The 22448-nt window shown below is 40.2% G+C and overlaps 1 protein-coding gene across 1 annotated transcript in view; it reads left to right on the plus strand.

The window, feature by feature from the left end:
* Positions 1-2844: 2844 nt before the first annotated feature.
* The window catches only part of LOC103373906 (ras-related protein Rab-26-like), a gene marked incomplete at its 3' end in the record, with an annotated part of 59259 nt that continues 39655 nt past the window's right edge, over positions 2845-22448 (plus strand). Inside the window, exons 1-2 of the mRNA XM_008303913.1 lie at positions 2845-3021; positions 6394-6504. Of these exons, the coding sequence (XP_008302135.1) occupies positions 2845-3021; positions 6394-6504 (288 nt within the window). The remainder of the gene's footprint in view (positions 3022-6393; positions 6505-22448) is intronic.

Consider the following 22448-nt stretch of genomic DNA (forward strand, 5'->3'; position numbering starts at 1 on the left):
CCACAAAGGTTGAGCAGAACCAATGCTTTATGTGAAACGTGCACCTGCTGGCAACACTGTGAGAGCAAACGCTCATATACAGGCAACCTGAAGTCCCACATTTTACATCATGCCTGCTGAACGTCTGCTGGACTTGTGCTCCGTACTCAGAAGGAGCTGTCTGAATAGTATTAGAGTGATACAGCCTTGAATTTGAAAGAGTCTGTGGAGAAAAGCGAAGCTTCTTATTTCAAGCTGTCACACACACATCCAAAGCCTGAATCAGTGCCAATACCAAGCTGCACTTTTAGAAGAAAAATACACCTCAAAATAGAATTTACATTTCCTGTCCGCTGCACTGTGCAACGCTGGTGTTGCATTAGACCCATAAACTGGACTCAGTGTTTCCTTCCAATGAACAGCAAAGCAGCAAAGGGCAGGCGAGGGCTGTCCAGATCCATCCTGAGCTGCCCTATAGACTGAGGATTAGGGGACAGAAAGCTTGTCATCGAGCTGCTATAGTGATGGTATATTGATTTTTATCTCTGAGCCCTGCATTCAAAAAGGTTGAAGTACTGAGACTACATAAAAGAACAGAACTTGTCACAAAAGTTACTGCCAATTTACTTCAATATAATGCACCTCAAGAACTAAGTTACAAAGTGCTTTACAATAAAAACATACATTAGAATGAATAAGAACCAGAACTTAAGTTATAAACAAGATAATATATATAAAAGGTCAAATACAGTAATTACCATCCCATAAAGGAAGGCCAAATAAGTCTTCAGAAGACATTTAAAAGACATTATCGACTTCTCCTCACAACTGAGGGACCTGGATAATAATGGCCTGGTCACATTTAGTTACAAGAGAAGAATTATGAACCATTAGTGAGTCCCCTTCCAGGGGTTCTTGAACAATAATTAGACTCATCAGGAGTCGGCAGATACAATGCCTATAAAAAAAAGTATTCACCCCCCTTGACAGTTCTCTACTTTAATTGCTTTTTAACATTGAATCACGGTCAATTTCGTTTGGCTCTTTCGTTAAGAATCCATTAAAAAAAAGATTTTTCATAGAGAGGGAAAGCAGATTTCTAAGAACAGTATAGGATAGGCCTCAATCAGTCTTTTACCCTATTATTCTTTGCAAAACTGTCAGGCTGCACAGGAATCATAAGTGAACCGCAAGTTCTCAGCTGGATTGAGGTCTGGACTCAACCACTGCAAGACATTCACCTTGTTGTCCTTAAATCATGTCTGTATAGCTTCAGCTGTATGTCTCAGATCACGAAAAGAAATCTTGTTCTGCCGCATTGATTTTCCACTCTACTTTTACCTCCCATGGCCTGCTGCAAAAACCACCCCTCACATGATGGTGCTGCCACCACCATGCTTGGGGATGATGTGTTTGTAATGATATGCAGTGTTTGGTGTCAGCCAAACATAGTCTAGCCTGATGGCCAAAAAGCTCAAATTTGGTCTCTTCACAACAAAGAACATCTTCTAGTTTAACCTCCCGCATGCCTTCTGGTGAAGTCTAGCCAAGATTTAATGCTAGTTATTTTCAACAGTGGCTTTCTCTTGGCCACTCTCATATAAAACTTTGACTGGTGAAGAACCTGGGCAACAGTTGCTCTATGCACAATCTCTGCCATCTCAGCTGCTGAAGCTTGTAAATCCTGTACAGGAGTCATAGATGTCTTGGTGGCCTCCCTCACTAGTCTTATTCTTGCACAGTCACTTAATCTTTGAGGACTACTTGCTCCAGGTGGATTTACTCATGTGCCATATGACAGATTTAACTGTATCCCAACAACAGACAGTTACAATGACTTGGTTTATTTGTTGTTGTACCCATCCCCTGACTTATGCTTTAAAGACAAAACTGTTCACAGAGTCGCCTGTTGGGTTGTTTTGTCATCATGGTGATTCATCAGTGACTGGACCTTCACAAACTTACAAACCGATGGCGGCAGAGCTGCTCAACCCCTTGGCGAACAACTTGGGGTTCATCATCTTTTCCCAAGGACACTTCAGCACAACCAGCTCCACCACCTGAGCCATGGCCTTATAGGTGAGACATTTATGCAATCACTTATTCTTACATTTGACATTTTTTACCTAATTGACACTAATTTACAGAAATCTGTTTTCACTTTGACATGAAAGAGTCTTTTTCGTAAATGCTTGCAAAACACGCCAAGTTAAATGGATTTAATATTAAAAAAGCAATAAAAGGATTAAAAAACTTCCAAAGGGGCGAATTCTTTTTATAGGCAAGAGACATATTCAAGGCTGTAAAAAAAAAAAAAAAGCAATAAAACCCTCAAATGAATTCTAAATCTGTTGGTGTAATTTGGTTCTCTGTTAGAAAGCCTGGCAGCAACGTTTTGTGTCAGCTGCAGTCTGTGGATAGCTCTACATTTTTCACTTCAGAGAGACTGCATTTGATGATCTGAACATTATACTGTGACATTTTTGATTTTAAGGTGGATCTTCCCTTTAAACGCACCGTAACAACCTGCCTTCATCCGCTCCAAGCATCGCAGCACCAGAGAGAGAAAGAGGCGGGGAGAGAGTGCTGTTTACACTGTGAACAGACCTCAGCTTTACAGTCATCCAGCTGCACTACCGGGACAACAGCTGCTTCTCTTCACAGACACTTTCAGCCCGCGAAGCTGTTCACCAAATTACGCGTTACGCACAGTCATGATTTTGACGCACAGGTGAACTTCTCTGTCCTCGACGCGCCTCGACCACAACAAGGAAAAGTGTTTTTTGACACTGAAGAAGGCAAACACATCTCGTTTGTTTCACACTCTATCTTCGGTGTTAGTTAGCTGAACAGGTGATCGGAGCCATGTCCAGGAAGAAGGCAGTGAAAAGCAAAGGGAGCTCCAAGAGCCCCAAGGCGTCTCCGAGCAGCGGGAGGACGGGGAAGGGTCTGGCCGCGGCTGCTGCTCCGTCCTCCGGGCTGGTTTACCCCAGCAGACCGTCCATCAGCAACAGCGGGGAGTTTTATGACATCGCCTTCAAGGTGAGCTCAGCCACTGCTGCTTGTATTCAGAGAAGCGCATCAGTGAGAGAATGAGGTGCGAGATGTGCAGCAGCCAATTTCATTTTTTTATTAAAACGGACACTTTAAAAAAGAAAAAGTATAGGTGGTGATCACATCTTTCTTTCTTGGAAGTTTAATGGTGTGCAGTGGAGATGTGAGATTTTCTACCCAACAGAGTGGATGTGTGCCAAGCTTAATCGTATAAATGATTAAATCAGGAGGGTTTTGCACTGGAATTTTCTGGGATTAAGTGTTTGAAAACTGTCTGTTTCCAACTTTCCTAGAGAGCGTTTTTAGGTGAATATGATGTGGCAACATATGGACACCAGTTTCTGCCAAGAAATAAAAAAGAATTAAATAAGAAGTTATTAAAAACTGTGACCTGCTGGGTGATTATTATTATTATTTCTGATTAATTTCAGATTTTCACTTCCTCAGATACAGTGCTTTAGAAATTTATTAGACCACCACCCAATGTGATGTTTATGCAACAGCTGCACTAAATTAACAGCATTAGTAATTACAGAAATCATTTTTATGTGTCTGTAGTGGTCAACACACCAGTATGTAGAAGCTCTAGAATCAAAATGATATTTTTAATGCGAAAATATGATTATTATTGTTATCCATGAATTTTCAAATTTACTGCTTTACTAAAAGATGTAAATACTGGTAAAGCAAATTATTATTATTTGATTAAGATGTCAAATTATAGTTATTCACTTGCATTCCTGAGCAAAAAAAATTTGTTTTAGTGGTTGAATGTTATGCTTGATTAACTGAGTCAGCTCAGATTTGGGTAAAAAAAAAGGTGAATTCAGTTTCAAATTCCTCATTCCTGTTCAAAATGGTGAAACTACGGAAGAGGATTAGGGCCACTGAAGAAAAAAAAAAATTCTGAGAAGAAAGATTAAAGTCAGAATTCTGAGAAAAAAAAGTCAGAATTCTGACTTTTTTCAGAGATTGAAAAAAAAAATCTCCAGGATTTTTTTTTTTTTTAATGTTCTGGGAAAAAGTCAGAATTCTGACTTTTTTCTCAGAATTCTGATTTTTTTTCTCAGAATTTTATTTTTTTTTCTTCAGTGGCCCTAATCCTCTTCCGTATGAAACATCAAGAGCTGAGTGGTTTCATAAATTTGTTAAGCGCTGTACATTTTGACATCATGTCTCAGAATTATTTGGTAAATGATAGTTTTCGTCTTTCAAAGCCGGATTCAACATTATTTCCTCTTTATCTTTGTTCCATCCCATATGTGGGATGAGCTGTCACATCAGGTAGATCATACAGTGTTCAGCTGTCTAAATGGAGTAGGTTTAGGAACTGTATCAGTCTAAAAGAAGCAGAAATTCCAGGTTGTGCTGCAGGATGAAACCCCAAGCTACTTACTGCCTTATTTTAAACTTTAAATATATGTATTTATTTTACTTCTGTATTACTTTCAGTTGTTTACTCAGTAAGGTCTTCTCTCTGCTGGTGTTGTGTCTCTTTGTCTCTTGATGAAAGGTCCAAATAGAATTTCCTCATGAGACAATGATGTACATACAGATGGGTGACAAATTGAAGGAAAAAAACAACATAAAGTCTCATAGTAAGGTGCTGAGTCACCAAAACAACTTCAGTGCACATTGGCATTGATTCTCCAAGTCTCTGGAGCTCTACTGGATGGATGAACAACATTCTATACAAAGATGTTACCTCATTTGGTGTTTTGATGATGGTTGTGGAGAGCACTGACTCAGATGTCCAATTTGAATTGAGATCTGGTGACTATGAAGCCCGTTGAATAGGATTTCTATCATTTTCATCAAACCATTCATTGACCCCCTATGTCCTATGGTGACACTGTGATCCTGACAAACACCACTCCCACTGGGATGCAAGTGTTCCAGTTTTTCCGATAACTTGTCACCCATCTGTATTTACGCTTTCCGAGTTGGTATCTAATCATTTTCACTGACTGTAAGTGGTTTCATAATGGTATGTCAGACAGCTTTTATAATTTTCTTTGTTAAGTAGGCCCCCGCACTTTTGTCACATGACCCCAAAAACTTTTTTTTAAGAGCTAAAATTGAAAACAATGTAATATAGTACTTGCAGGAATTAATTTCAACATTATTTCCCGAAGGAGGCGTAGTCACAGAATACATAAGGAAGGTTTGTTTTTGCTCAGTTTGCATCCCGTGTTTGCAGTTTCATCACATGTAACTCCCAAACTCCTTTCACATATATGAAATTCTACCCAGCGCATCTCCATTCATTCAAAACTTCGGAAACAATATTGGCCAGCATTGAGTGGTGTGCGGCACAATTGCAGTCCAGTGCAATAACATGGTGGAGATGACGGGGAGGGGTTTGTATTATTTACAAGATCAATTAACCGCAGCGCTGCAGGAGGCGTTTTGTTTAGCAGGAGTGGAGTTGACAAAATATTGCGCATGCTGAGCTAACAGCGTTGAAATTGCAATTACGAAAAACAAAACAAATCAGAGTAATCCTTTAATTCTGAAATTGCTGAAATTAATCGTAACCTTTTTTTTTTAGGTCATGAACACGTGTGTTGTAAGAGTTTTTAGTTAAATAGTGAAAAAGCTCGAATCCAGGACAGATTTTGTGAATGAGTTCGCCAAAATTTTGCTGTTTTTTTGTTCTAAATGGAACGTATTTGGATTTTGGACTGTCATTTTAACAAAATAACACATTGGAATACCTCTTATCAGCTAAGTGATAATGGCACTGCATTGACAAGGGACATGCATAATTAAAGTAATGAAATGGGGATGAAAGGGACTAATGATGATCTGCACTGAGCATATGCAAATCTTAATTCTCATGATGTGGGTGGCAGCTGGTATTAATTTTGCACCCTCATTATCAGCTGTTCACATGGCAGACCACCCGAAGTCCCTGCCTGACTTTGACTTTGCACGATACGCACAGAGGTAACAGCTGAATAGTTTCTAGCTTCTGATCACAGCAAATAAAACTGAGTGAAGTTTATATTGAAGTATATTGTCGCTTACACAAAATATGGTAATTGGGACGAATGGGCGGGTGTTGCCTGGTGAAACGGAAAGAACAAAGTCTGGTTGTCCATCGGTCTGCACTGTCTGTTCTCTGTAAGTTGGGTGGGCAGAAATGCAGTTTGCTCTGGAGATATGAGTTTTGTGTGTGTGTGTGCATATATGTGTGTTTGTGCATCGCCTAAACTCCTGTGTATTTGCAGATAAGTTTTCACCTGAACTCTTCCCCTCTCCTACCTCAAATATCTTCCCACACACACACTCAGACTAACAAAAGGCTTTGAGTTTCGTCTACCAATAGACTTTTCTCCCACTCTCTGTCTGTCTCAGGTGATGCTGGTGGGGGATTCGGGTGTGGGGAAGACCTGCCTGCTGGTTCGCTTCAAAGATGGAGCCTTTCTAGCCGGGAGCTTCATCTCCACTGTGGGCATCGACTTCAGGGTAGGTACTAATGCATACATGCTCTAACAAAAGTGTGCCATAGTTCAGTATGGAACTAAGGTGTTTGGATGTTATCGTCACAGCTGCTTCACACAAATTTGTAGTTTGTCCGACACAGAGTTGCTGCAAAGGCTAACTTTTCACCTCCTATATATGCTGTCAACTGTCATGTGATCTGATGGTTCCTACCAAAGGAAACCTTTAGCTGGACAGTAGATTTCAGTGTTTTTTAAGCATTGTCTGGCTTTCAGAATAGTAGTGATTGTGGCAACTTTGACTGACCTTTAGACAAAAATTCAGGTGATTCACCTTTGGCAGAACAATGTTGGAGACATTTAAGAACCTTGAAGATTTCTGAAATACTGTTGTCTGTAAATACCTTTCTTTGTGTCTGATAGAAAGCACTGATGTATCACGCTGAAAAAAAAACAGCATACAAGCTTAGGATGGTTATTGTTGTTGGTTTACCAGGCTGATCTGCTGGTTTGTCAGTATGGTTTGATGGCTGATGACCCTGGCCTAAGCTGAGGTCTGCTGGGGAAGGTGATTGGCCAGTGGGCTGGAAACTGGTAAAGCTAAAAAAAAAAAAAAATGGTGTGATGACCACCAGCCAGTTAGACTGACAAGGATGGACAGGTCAGGAAAAGTCAAACAAGGCTCATAATAGTCCCTGTCTCCACAGCATTATACTACAACATACACAAGAAAAATGACCAGAATAGGCTGATGACCAGCAAACATTGTCCCGAAACACACTGTAAACTGGTCACTAGTGGGTTAAGCATGCTGGTCTGTGCTGGTTACCAGTTGCCCACCTACAAAATGATGTTTTTTCTCCCAGCAGGGTGGGTTTTGTAACTAACTGTTCAAAACTAGCCAGTTATTTGGTTAACCAACCAGAAACCTTCCTGTTCCCTTGCAGTAGATTAGAGTATTTGTTACTTACAGTTTACTGTGGAGCCTACTTTAACAGAAGTAGACAAAGTCGACAGGTGTCATAGTCTAACGTAGCCAGACCGTTCTCCACAGTGCTGTGGTCTTGCTGCACCTTAGTACAACTGTGCTGCTGGGGCAAAACAAACAAACAACAACAACAACAACAACAAAAAAACCCCACTCTGGCTTGTTTGTGTTCCTTTAAACCATTTACAACCATCTTGGGCGACGCTAAGCTAATCCTAGAGAATTGCACCAACACCTTTATATTAACTCATAATGCTGTTGTGGTGGTTAATTACACAGGCTTCATGTGAAAAGTGTTCAGCACAATCATTAAGGACAAATTGAGCCAAAAATTGAGAGATATTTTTTTGTTTTTGAAGTGATGCATTAGAAACATGTGTATTTGTTGGATGTGTGTACATTTTGCATTTGTGAAACAAAACGCATTAGTTTGTTATTGCTCTTTGTGTTTTTGCGTGCAGCATAAAGCAGGTCAAACTAGGCTTTGTTTGTTTGTTACATTTTGGAAGGAAATGATCTCCCTAGACCTGTCTTACTGCTTGATCCAAATCTTTGTCAAAACTTACCTCTGTCATTGTGGTGGTTGCAACTTGGAGGTTGTTGTTTCCCCCAGTGAAGAGGATTTTGGAAACGGTAACATGTAGAGGCAGGAGAATACCCTGTGACACGCTCAGCCTGTGGCAGACTTATACCCACAGTCTACATTTGGTCAGTCACACTATGTCACAACTAGAACTACTCCATACTAGGAAAACAAGTACTGCAGGTGCTACAGTGTCAGTTGCTATTTTATATAACTGATACATCCTGGATTTTTTTCCATTACTGTTTCTGAGCTATGGTAGCTGGATCTGTTGTAGCAATGCCCCATGTAGAGCTTTCACAATGGTTTAAATTAGCATGTTGAGCCTAATGCAGTGATATAACCCAAGCTGGGTGCTGCTCATCACATTCGTGCTGTAGAATACCACTGCTACTTGCCAAAATATGTGTACGTGTTCCAGTACTGTACGTGCAGCAGTTTGTTCAAAATGTTGTACTTCATGTTGAAATACGTTTATTCGATTGATGTGTTTGCTTTGGTATCAACAACTGTGGAATAAAAATGCTACGTCTGGTATTGTGACATTCCGAAATGTGGCCAAAATGTCAGAATGACCCACAGTCAAAGTAATTAAAGTGTTAATAAATAAAAGAATATGCCCTTAAATGGGTGCAGCAGAGATGTAATCTTGTGTCTTTGTGAGGAAGAGGGACACACATGAGATAAAATGGCAGCATCAAAGCCACAGGATCCTACATTTCCTACAATGCATCATATGTGCTAAATGTAAACTGTTTTAATATGAATATTTATGATACTATTACTGTATATAGAAGTTTTTCTGTCAAGCATTAGATGAAGTTTAAATCATGGTACCATCATTTAGACAGTTTCCCAGTGCCACAGAGGACACTGTGAGGATCCCGTACAGCAGTTTTCACAGGGTCATCGTGCTCTCCGTGGGGAGCGGACTGACCTTCATGTGTAAAATGATACCTCCTTAAAGTGTGAACACTTCCACTCTGCAGCGAATTGATTATCAAGGACAGCAGCAGCAAATGGGACAGACCGAAAGGATTTAGTTCTGTTACAGAGACTGAGCAGCTTGTGCAAAAAAAGTTGTGCGGCTGCAACAGTGGAGCTTTAGAAGTTGGTGGTAAATGAGAGGGTAGAAGGTGTTTAAACTCTGCCTGTGACCCAGACGTCCCCGGTGGGAGATGGCACATTTGATCCGAATGAAGCTAAATTAAAAAGGTAATTTGAAACAAGGTTATTTATCAATGGATTAATCTTTTTTTTTTTTACTTCTAATGGCTAACTCAATTTCTGCCCATCGCGCCTTGAGGGAAATTACAGACAAGGGCTTACAGTGGCAGTAAAGAGACAGCCACACTCGTGTGTCGCCGACTAGAAGCAGTGACCTGTTTCAGTCTTTTTACTGTCTTGTTGCTCCCCCAAGCAAAATCCCTGTAAGTGGAGAATCTGACACAGCTGTTTGGAAAAGGCTCCCCCCGAGGAGCCATTCTGAGGCCCGTTCCACTGATGCTGTCAGCCAGAGCGGCTTACAGCTGAACAAAGTGCAACAGTAGAAAGAGGTTAAAACCCATTTATATTATAGCCGATGCTAGGAAGAGCCGAAAGCACACTTGTGTTTGGGCTCAGCAGGATGTCTTGGGGATGTGTGTTAACTGACAGCCCTCGTGCCATTTACAATCACGCTGCGCGGTGAGTAACAAAACCACGCTGCATATTAAGTCTGTGATATACCTGATTCCTCACCTGGGAAGACAAACTATTAAGCGGAAGAAATAAAAAGTAAAATCAGCATGGTTTACCGAGCGACTTTGAACCAAACGCTGCTTCCCTGCGGCAAAAAAACTACGAAAAAATAGGACACTGGTGTGGAACAATAGTGTTTCAGAGTGAGGAAAAACACAGCACATAAGCAGTAGAGGTAAAAATAGATGAGTCTTTTATCTGCATCCATTGAAAAAAAAGTCTGTGCAGCAGCAAGGATCGGTCATTAACACTTCCCTAAACAAACGGAACAGAGAGTCAAAATCAAAACTTGCGGATTCTCGATCAAAAAAAAACTTAATTGTTTCCCTGGCAGGAGCCGAGCTATCGCTACGGCGCGCTTTGTCTGTTTCAGCTCTCATTATCACTTCTGTGCCACCGAGCTGTCTCTCCTCGAGCTGAAAAGGCGACAGTATGAGCTGATTATCGTGATGAATAGTTCATTGGTTGTTTCAAAGCCTCGCTATTCAAACTACATATCTCGTGATCGCTCAGGTTTCTCTTCCTGTTTTGGGAATTATTTTCAGTATTCGCACGTTGGCCAAGTGTGAACGCAAAACGGAACTCACGCTCACATTCAGATTTGTATAGACCCTTCTTGATGTTGTATATTCCGTAGGCCCTGATCCCATCTACATTCATCCACAAATGTATTCATACCCTTCCATTAAAGAAAAGGCAAAATTCATAATAGTCACTTAAATAACTAGAAACTAAAAAAAATAATAATAGATAAAAATTTGCTAAATTATACTTTAGTGAAATAAGGCATTGCTTTTGAATTGTGGTTGAAAAGAATAATTTAAAAAAACAAACTGTCCTGGACAAATTAGAGCACTTTGCTGATGAGCAGTGGCCAAAATCAAAATAGCTGTCAACAGGTGCAGAAGTCTGATTGAGAGTTACAGAAAACACTTGATTGCAGTGATTGGCTCAAAGGGTTGTTCAACAAAATATTAGTTTACGGGCCCCATCATGCTTGTTTTTTTAATTTTACATTTTTAAATAATATTTCTGTTGAACCACAATTCAAAGCAATGTCATGATTTTCATTCAATTTTTATTTATTATTACTTTAGTCAATTTCAACTTATTTCAGTGACACCCCACTTTAATGGGAGGGTATGAATACATTTGAGTACACCCATGACAACCATTACCTTAACTCTGAAGTCACAGTAATAGGGACTCTATTCGATTTTTGCTGCTATCCGATACTTCCCAACTCATTTTGACTGATTGCTGATGCCGATGTATGCGCATATTTCTTCCACCTAATTGCAGGGAACATCAGGTTTTTCTCCTGCAGTAGAATTAACATATTATTATGCCGACTCTTATCGTGCCGGCCCACAGGCAGGTGCAGACATAAAATACGCTGCTTTTCACAGTACGAAAAGGAAAAAAAACTTCAACTCGCATCAACCAAAGTGTTAATTTTAAAGTCTTATTTACGTCTTCTGTGTCAGCTAGGGTCTGGATGTAAATTTTGTCCATGCAGCATCTCTGTATATGTCCTCGTGCAGCCTAAAATTTGTGACCCCTGCGGCCCGTCTGCACTGGAAACGCTGACTCCACATGTGCCAGGAAGGAAACTGGTGCTTTAAAGTAATGCCTTGAGGAGAGACATTATGAGGAGATTCTACATCATCGCTGACATCTTTTATATTTCATTTTTAAAAGAGTTGTAATTGAAGTTGCAGCTGCTGGACTTTGATTTGTACATGCTTTCCATCGACAGAGCCCAAACACAGTAGGAAGATCTTAATTCTCCAGGAACCCTGTGCTGAGTCTATAGTGCTCAGCATATCTCAGGAATAATGACACTGACGCAGAGTCATGGCCCAGTCTGTAGCTAGCTGCTATGGGAGCCATGTAGGTTTCCCTGTATTCAGTATAAATGACAACACCTATCTGCCGTCCAGACTGAAATGTTTTGCAGTATGAGCAGACGTGAATGCATGTCCACTGTCCACTTTCAAAGTCCACATAGGTCAAAACACAGGGATGCACAAACCATTAGCCTGACTAGTATCATCAGCCATTCAGTGTTTGTTTTTAGGCTGATATTTTGCTTTAATACTGATGATGATGCAATATTGTTGTGCATACCTAGTTTTGAGCAATACGCTTTTGGTATTCAGAAGAAAAGTTTGACACCACTCTCCTGTCTGTAGGTCAAAAACGAGGCAAGAACCAGGTGATTGTTAGCTTAGCTTAGCCTGAAAAACTAGCCTAGCTTTACAGCAAAATATGTTTTTGTTTCGAAAGCTAAAAAAAAATAAAAGTAAAAAAAAATGTTGAAACCAGAAGTTTACATAGACTGTATAAAAAGACATAAACCTTTTTTTTTTCTTACTGTTTGACATTAAATCAGACTCAACTTTTCCTGTTTCAGGTCAGTTAGGAATCCCCAAATTATTTCTATTTGCTAAATGCCAGAATAATGAGAGAAAGAATTTCTTAGAGAATTTTACTTTTAAATTTTTTTCTTCAATCGAAAAAATCCCACGCTGCCTTAAATGGCTGGACTGTAACTCTACACCGTTGCTATGTACTGATCTATTAATTTACCATCCTGTTCTCCAACCAAACCCTCTGCTCGCTGCAGCTCAGCACACCAGCTCCCTAACAGCTCTGCTCAAACACTGTAGATCTACCCTACACAACAGCAAGCGGTCCTATTGGAGTGATTTAGCTATTTGTGTTAGAAGTGGAAGAGGAATGATACAAAAATCCTCCAAGTTGACAGGATTGGTTGTTCTGGTTTGTTCCAGATGAAACCACAGAAGTCTAAATGTGGTGGTTTTGAGACTGTCTTTCCTACACTGCAGTTTTAAGATGGTAATGCTCAGGCGTGGCAATAACTGTTGATTTCACTTGTGATGCAAAACATAAAAACACCATATGAACATGCTAACAAGATCAATTAATTAATTTTGACAGATGGGTCTTTAATACGACTCTCATGTCCATTTACTCTTGTTTACAGTCTTCATCCTAAACTCATGTCTGGGTTCAGTAGCTTTATATTTGGCTTGAGGATATGACAGATCAGTTTCTTTCCTGGCAAAAAGGCAACCATAACTCCCAAAACGCAGTGCTGTTCCTTTAACCATTGTAAAACTTTCTGTTTGACTTTTTTTTTTAAAAAGCCGAGGACGAAGCAACTTGTCCTCATGTTACAGATGCACCCACATACGCTCCCACTACGTTGTGCTCCTCATTAATGTGTTTGCTCAATCCCTCTTCCCTTTAGTCTCCTTGCTTTGTATATATGTTTTTGAAGTCTGGAGCACTTGGGGACAGATTTCAGCTATTATTAGCAGCTTGATTGTCTCGGCTAAAGACGGAAAGAAACACTCGCTTTGAAATAGGTCTGCTTCATCATCTAACTTACCGAATCACACATTGTGCTTTGAAGACATGATATGGACTTTAAATAGCAGAATCTACAGTGGTAGATGATAGCTGCACACAAGACCCACTTGAATGTTATAATTACGTTCTGGCCACACTCGGTCTTTCTCTAAATGTGTAACTTAACCTCAGCTCAAAGTCACCACAAAGTGAGTGTGGCTCCTCGTTTCTGTACAATGAGCTCAAATGCACTTTCCATTAACAAGTCGTCTTTACCTAACCCCTCCCTCTTTGGAGAATGCTATCAGTTTCTGTTAAAATATTACCGCCGAGCCCCAGAGCTTGTTATCTGCAAGGACACCTGGATAATTCTGCTGTCTGTTCTCACAGCTTCACGGCTTCCAGGGCAAATATCCCTAAAAGCTCATCGAATGCATTTAATTGAAAGAGTTCAGTGATATTTAAAGAGATGTAATTAATATTTTGGGCGGCGGAGATCGCCTCGACTTTCACCCCGTGATTAATTGAAAACCAAAACTTGTTTCGGAGTTGAACCACTCGAATGGATAATTCAGATGTTGCAAAGTCGGCTGCTTTTAGTTGCAGAAAGCTGTTCAATCAGGATGTCCAGTTGAGCATTTATATACTTTATTCAACAGAGAAGCTCTGATTAAAATGATAAAAAAAAGTTCCAGGAATACAAAATCATATCTGCAGCAAAACAAGCACTTATCTGTTCTGGCTTAGGTGAGAAGAGTAAATACTCGCTTTTGTGTCTGTCACCCATTTCTTTTTATAAAAAAATTCGCAGCCCTGTGAACACAAAATCACAGGTACGCTGAAGTAAACGTGTTGTAACGTGCTGCTCGTGAGCTAAAAGATGATATATTCCAGCGGCGAGCGTATAACTCGTACACTTTTCAGCGCTGTCGGGAATGTGCAGCAGCGTGACCTTTTACATTCAAGATAATGAGGAATAGGAGTCAGGACCTCGTCAGAAAAAAAGAGTTTTTGGAGGACAGAACCTGACTTCTGTCTGCTTTTTCCATCTATTTATAATAATGAGTCAGAAATCAAACTCTCTCCTGGATTCTGTCTTTTCCTGGGAGAAGTTTGAGGAGATTTATTTATTTTTTGTTTCCACTTTTTATCCCTGTGTCTCCTCCCCCTATCTTTAATTACTTGCACTTGCTCTTATTCCCATAGCATGGCTTTTTCCTCTCTCTCTCTCTCCCTTTTGCCGCCCCTTCACTCGGCCTGAAATGATGCTGCACAGCACCGGAGCGGGTTAATCATTAAGCAAACTGCTGCACAGCTCGCTCAGACACAGATGGTTTTTGTGTGTGTGCTGCCTGGAAGGAGCAACAGTCTGCCGGAGCATGACAGGAGGATAATGTTGTCCACCCTCACCGCCCTCTCGCAGCTAATTGCCATGTGACGTGGTTCGCGTATGTGATTATTTATGTGTGTGAGAGCGTCGTCACCTGTACGGCAGGAACAGATGTAGGAAAACAGCTGGCTGGAATCATTTTTAGCAACACCGTCCCTGAGAAAAAAAAAAAAAGTGAAGTGGCCGGTTGCATTATTTGTCTTTGAATGTCTGCTTGTAAAGCCTCATAATTTAAATCTTAACTCGGTTAGCATTAATAGGACGTGAGCATGTGTTAGAGATGTAACACGCTGAATGAAATGCTAGACATTTACATAAACTGTACATTTTTACATTACGTAATAGCCATGCCTTCATATAGTTTGAGTTTGTAAGGCAGTGGGTTGGATATGCAAAGAAACTGCAATTCTTCTAGAGAAACTGCAGCTTTGGATTTCAAAATTACACTTATAGCAAGTGATGGAGGGGCTGAGAAGAAACAAGAGGAATAACTTCCACCGTGTTAGTAACGACTAACAGGAAATGGATTACTGTGCAGCAGGAGAACGATATGTTCCCTGAGTTTGCATTCATTTGCTTGTATTCACCTCAATTGGAATTTTACACTTTTTAATGCTTTTCAGTATCAAATCCTGGTGAATGTAATTTGGCTTTTTGGTAGGAGTTTATACTCAAAAAGCCTCCTACTTTAAAATATCAATTGTAAAACTATTCGAGTATTCACCCCCCTTTCAAAGTGACTCATCTACAGGTGCAGCCAGTTGGTGCTAGGAGTCACATAATTAGTGGAATTAAGATCATCTGAGTGCAGTTAATTCGTCTCAAGTGATTGTTGCATAAAGGCACCTGTGTCTGGGAGGTCCAGTCACTGGTGAATCAGTGCTCCTGCTTATAACTACACTGTGAAGATAAAAATAACACCTCACATGGAAAAAGTTATTGAAAAGCACAAGTCAGGGGATGGATGCAAGAAAATCTCCATGTCAAGTAGTGCTTTAGAGGTTAGTTAAATCCAAGAAATGGAAAGAATATGGCTCATGCATTAAGAACGTCCCCAAAAATTGTCTGATCAGGGGCGCCGCTATAGCTCACCTGGTTGAGCTGGTGGCCCATGTGCAGGGCTACAGTCCCAATGTGGAGGTCATGAGTTGGAATCCCGCTCATGACCCTTTCCCACATGTCCTCCCCCCATTCCTCTCCCCTACTTTCCTGTTTCTCTCTCACTAACACTGTCCAATAAAGGCACAAAGGCCAAAAAAATAACTTAAAAAAAACAACAACAAAAAAACAACTGTCTGATCATGCAAGAAAGAGACGACTCACGGAGGCCACTAAGACTTCTGATGGAGTTACAAGCTTCAGTGGCTGAGATGGAAGAGACGTATAGAAAGTGTTGCCTGTTCTTCACCAGTCAAAGCTTCATTAGAAAGAGAGAGATGCTGTTGAAATCTGCTTGTAGACTCTCTCACAATAATACTGTGACTGGAAAACCTCACGGTGGCTGATCACTGCGTTTTGTATCCGGCTCATCAAAATGCAAACGTGGCAGCTACTGTAAAATAAATCTCACATTTCTGTGAAGCTATAGTCACCAGGATGGTTTTCTACGAAATCACTGACAAGGTGGTCTAACTGTGTGCTTTACTTTGCGGAGCGGTTTATGGCACAAAACCAGATGAGCATCCTGTTCCTCTGGAGCTGAAGTCAGCCTCTGCCTTTTACTTTGTGGTTGCTTTATGACACAAATCTTAAAGAAGTTCCTCCAGAGCAAACAAAGCTTACACTTTCTGAGTTTGAGGACAGATGGCGGATGGGGAGGAAAGAATAACCAAGAAATCACTTTTTTTCCCCTCTTCGGTAAAGACAAAGAGGAAAAGCTCTTTTTGACAAGCTGCTCTGGAGAAATATCACAATTCCTCCCAACGTTCTCACTCAAAACTGTTTTCTTACAATATTTAGAAAAGGACATATTTAATTTGTCCGCTCTGAGTTTAGTAGTGTTTCAAGACATCCGTGAGTCATGAGAGGATTCGGTTGCCCGTTGTTGTCATCATCCGTAGCTTTTAAAATAGTCTGGCTGCTGGCTCCAGCACACTCTCAGTGGATGTTTTCCAGCCTAAAATGTTGCAGCGAGCATTAAGCTTGTGAGATTAAGCTTGCTTTACAAGACTGGGAAGCAACAGTTGTTCATGGGAAATGTAATTTTAGAGCTGGCAGTGCTGCTGGTGTGAGATAGACGCTACATCTCCTTGGCTATGATCTCGGTAATTAAATCAGTGAATTCGATTTTTGCAAATTCTATCTTTTTTTCCGTGCGCGCTCCCCGAAGAGATAACTTTCCTTTTGCCCCAAAACCGTCGAGCTGAAAGTAAATCAAGCGTCGACTGAATTGTGTTGTGCCTTTTATGCATGCAGCTGTACAGGTAGATGATGTGTTTTCCCTGGACAGGCTGTAATCAGTCAGAGGAGGGCTGATGATGATTACAGTCTCTTAGTTACTCTTCAGGCTTCCAGACATCGTCCATCGATCCTGGAATGCTTTTTTTTTTTTCTTTTCTTCCTGTGGCCGTGAATGTTAATTTCCCTGCGAAGAATTCAGACTGTAGGAAAATCAAAGGGTTTCAACAGAATATATGATCTTTATGCTCGACTGTCTGCTTTGTAATTTACACTGGACAATATTGGTTGTCATAGTGACAATGCACAGGTACACCAAAGGCAATTTTCTGTGCACAATATGAAAAGGGTGAGAGGCAGTGTGCATTATGCATGCACTGCCTCGGTTGATCACACAGCTACGTGCATGCAGCTGGAGCTACGTGCACGCATTAGGGCAAATCTACTTCTATCATCTACTCCATATTTTTTTTGTGTAGGTTGAATCACCATCATCTCCAGAGCCTCCTTATGCATCCACGGTTTATCTAAGAGTGCATCTTGGGCTTTGTAGACGGCTGTCTGCGACCTGATTAGGATCTTCTCACACGGAGCTCTCGACATGAGGACACTTGACTCTGTCAGTTTATGTAACACCGTGTGAGCGCTCGTCAGCGCTGCGATGACTCGAAGGGAGACGATGCAGATCCTATAAACTGAGGCTGTCTGAGATGATGTCGGCCTTAGCTGTAGTCTTATTTTAATAAATGGACTTTTATATTTCGGTGAATATTGTCAGGTCCTGGTAGATTTTAGTGCTGAAATGAGGGCAGGTGGGCTTGCTTGGGTTCGTTAAAGGTGTTCTTCCTCTCATTTGAAATGCTTCTTTAGTTCTGAGGAGGTAAAGAATAGAATAGAAAATCCTTTATTAGTCCCACAAGGGGAAATTTGCAACATCACAGCAGCAAGGTGACGGTAAGAAAAGCAAGAAAACACAATGATATATTAATGAGGTGAGGTATATACACTATATATAAAATATAAATATGTAAAACAGAAGAACACAAGGATACTAAGAACACACATTTAAGAATATTTACATGAATGAATTGCAAAATAGAAAAGAAATACTTTATTTATCCCAGACCTGGTAGGAAACCACCAAATCACAGCAAGTCAGAAAATATAGTAAATTAAGTCTATAAAAATAGAATAACAGAAAAAGGGCTAAAGTGAACACAGTGTGTCAGACTAAGAGCAGAATGACTATTTCAAAACTATAACATCAACAGAAATGTGCAATTTGAGATAACTGTGCAGGTTGTATGAAATGAAATAATAGAATGAGAATGAAAAATCAAGCTCAGTACTGTTAACCAAATAGAATGTAACAGTGCAGTAACATTAACAACAACTAAGAGATCAAATAGCCAGTTAAATACGATTAAACAATAAACTGCAAATTGTAAAACAGTGCAAAACAAAGCATGTTACAGAGCAGAGAGCTGAGAATGCTCGAGGTGAGGTGTTGTATAAGAAGTTAGGCAATAATAATATGAATATTTAGCTTAATATGATATTATAAGTGATTGATGTAACCAGTTTAAATGCTCTAAACTCTGAGAAGTTTCTGGCTGTTTGTTGTGTGTCACATTTTTACTCACTTTGAATCCTTTTTTTTCTTACACATTTTTTATAACTGAAAACGAAAGGTTGGCTCTGTATGCTGTTGACATCTTATTATTTACATTCTTACATACTTTATTTCACCATGCTTAATGTGTCTTTCAACAACTCGTCGACAAATTCCTCCTCTGTATTCATTTTTTTGAGCCATGCTCCATTCATTCTGTTGTACATAATGTAAGATTTTTCTGACAATCTCCCTAATGCGCTGCCATACCTGTCACCTCTACTGTCTTTCTGTCAGCGGGTCTTCAGGTCCACTGTGCCTATTCACTAGTGGAAAAACCCCCGAGTCGTATCTCGCCTCAGGAATAATTCACCAGGCTTATTATAGAGGAGGCAAGGTGAATGTAAATGAAAACCTCCCACACCGCTGCGATAAGTATGCTGCGAAACACAGCCTGCAGTTCATCTGGGAGGTCACTGAATTTTTTTGTCGTGTGTCAGTCATAGGTTCTCGGTGGTGCTGAGGAGCATAGGGTTTTAAAATTTTGAACAGGATCTGCTTTGTGCAGCTTGAGGGATTTTCAGTTTATGTTCAGCTTAGATCTGGTAAACTTTTCCGATGGTGCCACACATCACCCGTAATTTGTTCAAGGATCACTGGAAAGTGATGGTTAATGGTATCATTTTGGCAATTTTTAAAAAGAGGTTCAAAAGGATTCAAATTATCTTCAGTATCATTTTCGGTTAAACTCTGTCCCTTCTCCAAATGAAAAACTTTATTTAAAAACCATCCAACCCTTGAGGACAAATGAAAAAAACACATCAATATAGATAGAATTTAACTGGACCTTCAGCTTCAATATCATCACTGTCAGAAGCTTTCAGTCAGTCTACAGCTCTTGGTCTGCCCCTCTCCTGCAGTGTCGGCTGAAAATAAACCATATGTAGATGCACTTGAGTATTCATGAATAAGCAAAATGATGAAACACACTCATGCTAATAAGCCGCCACGGGACAACAGCATCAGGAGGAGCACAAACTCAAAGCCACAGTTTTTTTTTTCCACACTTATATAACCTGCTCTTCTTCTCTGCATTCCATCCTTTTTTTCTGCTTGGAGGTTTTCATTTACATTCACCTTGTCTCTCTCTTGTATAAGCCCGGTGAATTATTCCTATGATGAAGGTGTTTCACTCGTGAGTCGGCGCAGTAGACAGATAGCAGGCAAAGACGCTTACAGAGTCCGGTTGTGTCGGTCTGCTTAGTTTTACCTTTTTTCCTTTCGCGTCACATGACTCCTCAAGTGCTTGTTGGGTTCCCAGGAGACCGTTGTTATGGACTAGTAACCGTGACAACAAAAGCAAAGCAATGAACGTGTGGAAACTGCTTCGACCAGATTCTGCTCGTTCGGCTGACAGATGGCGTTCAGGTTTTTCTTTTTTTTCAGGGTTGACTGAGGTCCTCAGCTGGGCAGAGGGAGAGTTTAGTTGTTGTTGTTGTTGTTGTTGTTGTTGTTGCAGCCACGGAGCAGCGCCATGACCAAAATCTGCATGTAGTGACAAATTTACAGATGGGGCTTTTAGACGGTGTTCAATCTGGGCAGGTTGGCCCAAGAAACGCTTTACTTCACACTCTCACAGTCGACTACACTCAGGATTGGAAGCGTTCCAATTCAATCACGGCCGTCGAGTGAATGCCGCTGAAAGGCTCCACTGGAGCAAGTCTGGGTTAAAGTGTTGATGCGAGCACCACACAAGACTTCACATGGAGAACTGATTCCTTTCAGTGAGAAGCAATTCATTTTCTGCACACGAGATGAAATAGTTGGTAATATCAGGGACGCAACTGTTTCTCAGAGCACAAAAGACGTGTTCGAAGTATTGTTGCTCAGAATGTCAAGGTTGTAGCGTTAGACAGGGTTTTGAATACGATTATATCAGCTTTTCAGCAACATTTATTCATTTATTTTCATTAAAAAATAAGTTTTGCACAGTTTGTGTGTACAGAAAAAAAGTCACATTTTTGAGAAAAAGTAGAGCTATGGGGAAATTTTAGACTTTCATATTTCCAAAATACTGTTGATTAGAAATGTCTTCTTTTCCACCATGTAACCACAGCAGCCGGAACAAGACAACCAGTCGTACTGCAATAGCGCATTTGTAACATCTGTTACATATGTGTAATGGTCACCTTTGCCGCAATGTTTAACTCTGATGTTTAATTCTCTTAAAAAGCCACATCAGATGACGACCTTTAATATGTTTATATGACAGGAAAAGTTGGCAAAAAATGCTTATTTCCAGAATCTGAAGACTTTAAGTAAAGTCATGTTTTGGACTTACCTCATCAGTGTAAGTCTCTGCTTTTAGCTCTGTTTTGGTCTCCACCAGTTTCAGACTTTTTGCCCCTAAATGCTTCATTCATTTTACCAGCTAGTTGCAGACATTGTTCATGTGCCTTTGTGTGCTGGTTGGGTCGTGTACATTGGGTCTATTGGAGCTATATCACTAGAATAAGGTTGATGAGAGCAGTGAGAGTTAATCGGTAAAGTGATGGAATGAAGCCAAAACAGTAACAAAATAAAATGCTCCATCGAGCTGAGGGAAGTAGAGTTAGTTGTCCTTGTAGATAAGTCTTGCCTCTTAGCAGCCATCATGATAACATCCCCTGATGGTTACTTCAGGCTCATAAGACCAGCATGCTTCATGAACCGTCAATAAAACAAATCAATAAGATAAAACAGTTTGTCCAAAATTAAGGTTTATACCTCTATGACACATGCAAAATTTCCCAACATCACGTTTGTGTCAGTGCAGTAATGTGATTGGCTGGTTGTTTCCTGGTGTGACCTTTACGATCAGATGATTGGCTTGTTGAATGAAGGGATCGTACATATGTCATACAACCACGTTACAGAATTCTCCCATAGATTTCTATTGAAGTTTTTTTTTTTTTAAAGTGGTGAAACCTCTCAGATCATTTATCATCTGTTGTTATTGTGAAAATATTGATTAGTGAAGCTTTAAAATGGGCAAAATATTAATATTGGCAGCTTTAAATGGAAGTAAATATGTATTAGTGCATGTTTAAAACAAAAAGATTCGTATTCAGTTCACGTAAATGTTAATTAGTGCACCTTTAAATTAAACTAAAAATCGATTTGCGAAGGTTTAAAATGAGCAAAACATTTAATACTGCAGCTTTAAATTAAAGCAAATATTGATTCGTGCAGCTTTAATCTAGTCTGGTGAAGTATGTTCAAATGAGGCAGCTTTTCTATTAAGTTTTGCTCATTGTTAAATTCCACAAAGGTCAACACAGTTGTGCTTTGGGATGTGATTTTATGGCACAACACTATCCACCAGTCACAGCGTCACACTGTTTTGTTTGGCTCTATCAAAACACCACTTTATTGTAAGAAAGCACAAAAGAAGAAAAAAAAAACCTGAGCTCGCTCCTCTTTCAAAGAGCTCCTCTGTTCACGTATTCACAGTCTTACACTGAGGATCTAAAGTGGGAGGTATGAAGCACACCCCAGCCATAAATGTTAAAGCAGAGCAACACGGCGCTCATTCACTTTCCCCCATCCAACCCTTTCCTCTGACAGCGCAGGGATCCAAACCGGCGTCTTCAGTGCCGCTGCGAGTTTGTGTTTTTATTAGCTCCGCGCAGCCTTTGAGGAAGAGATTCAAATGTGTTTTTATAAATAAATCTGTTTTCGACTTTGAGCGCTCTGAGGCCGACCTTCCAGTTATTGTCGTCACTAGCGGAGATGAGATTTATAATTAGAATCTTCATAGTAAGGAGGTGGAGTTGGAGGATAAATCAAAAGAATAGCCTTCCCATTTCCAAACAGCATTGAGCGAGCAGAATTGTCTGCTC

Source organism: Stegastes partitus, unplaced genomic scaffold, assembly GCF_000690725.1.
Source record: "Stegastes partitus isolate 25-593 unplaced genomic scaffold, Stegastes_partitus-1.0.2 Scaffold2096, whole genome shotgun sequence".
Lineage (NCBI taxonomy): Eukaryota > Metazoa > Chordata > Actinopteri > Pomacentridae > Stegastes > Stegastes partitus.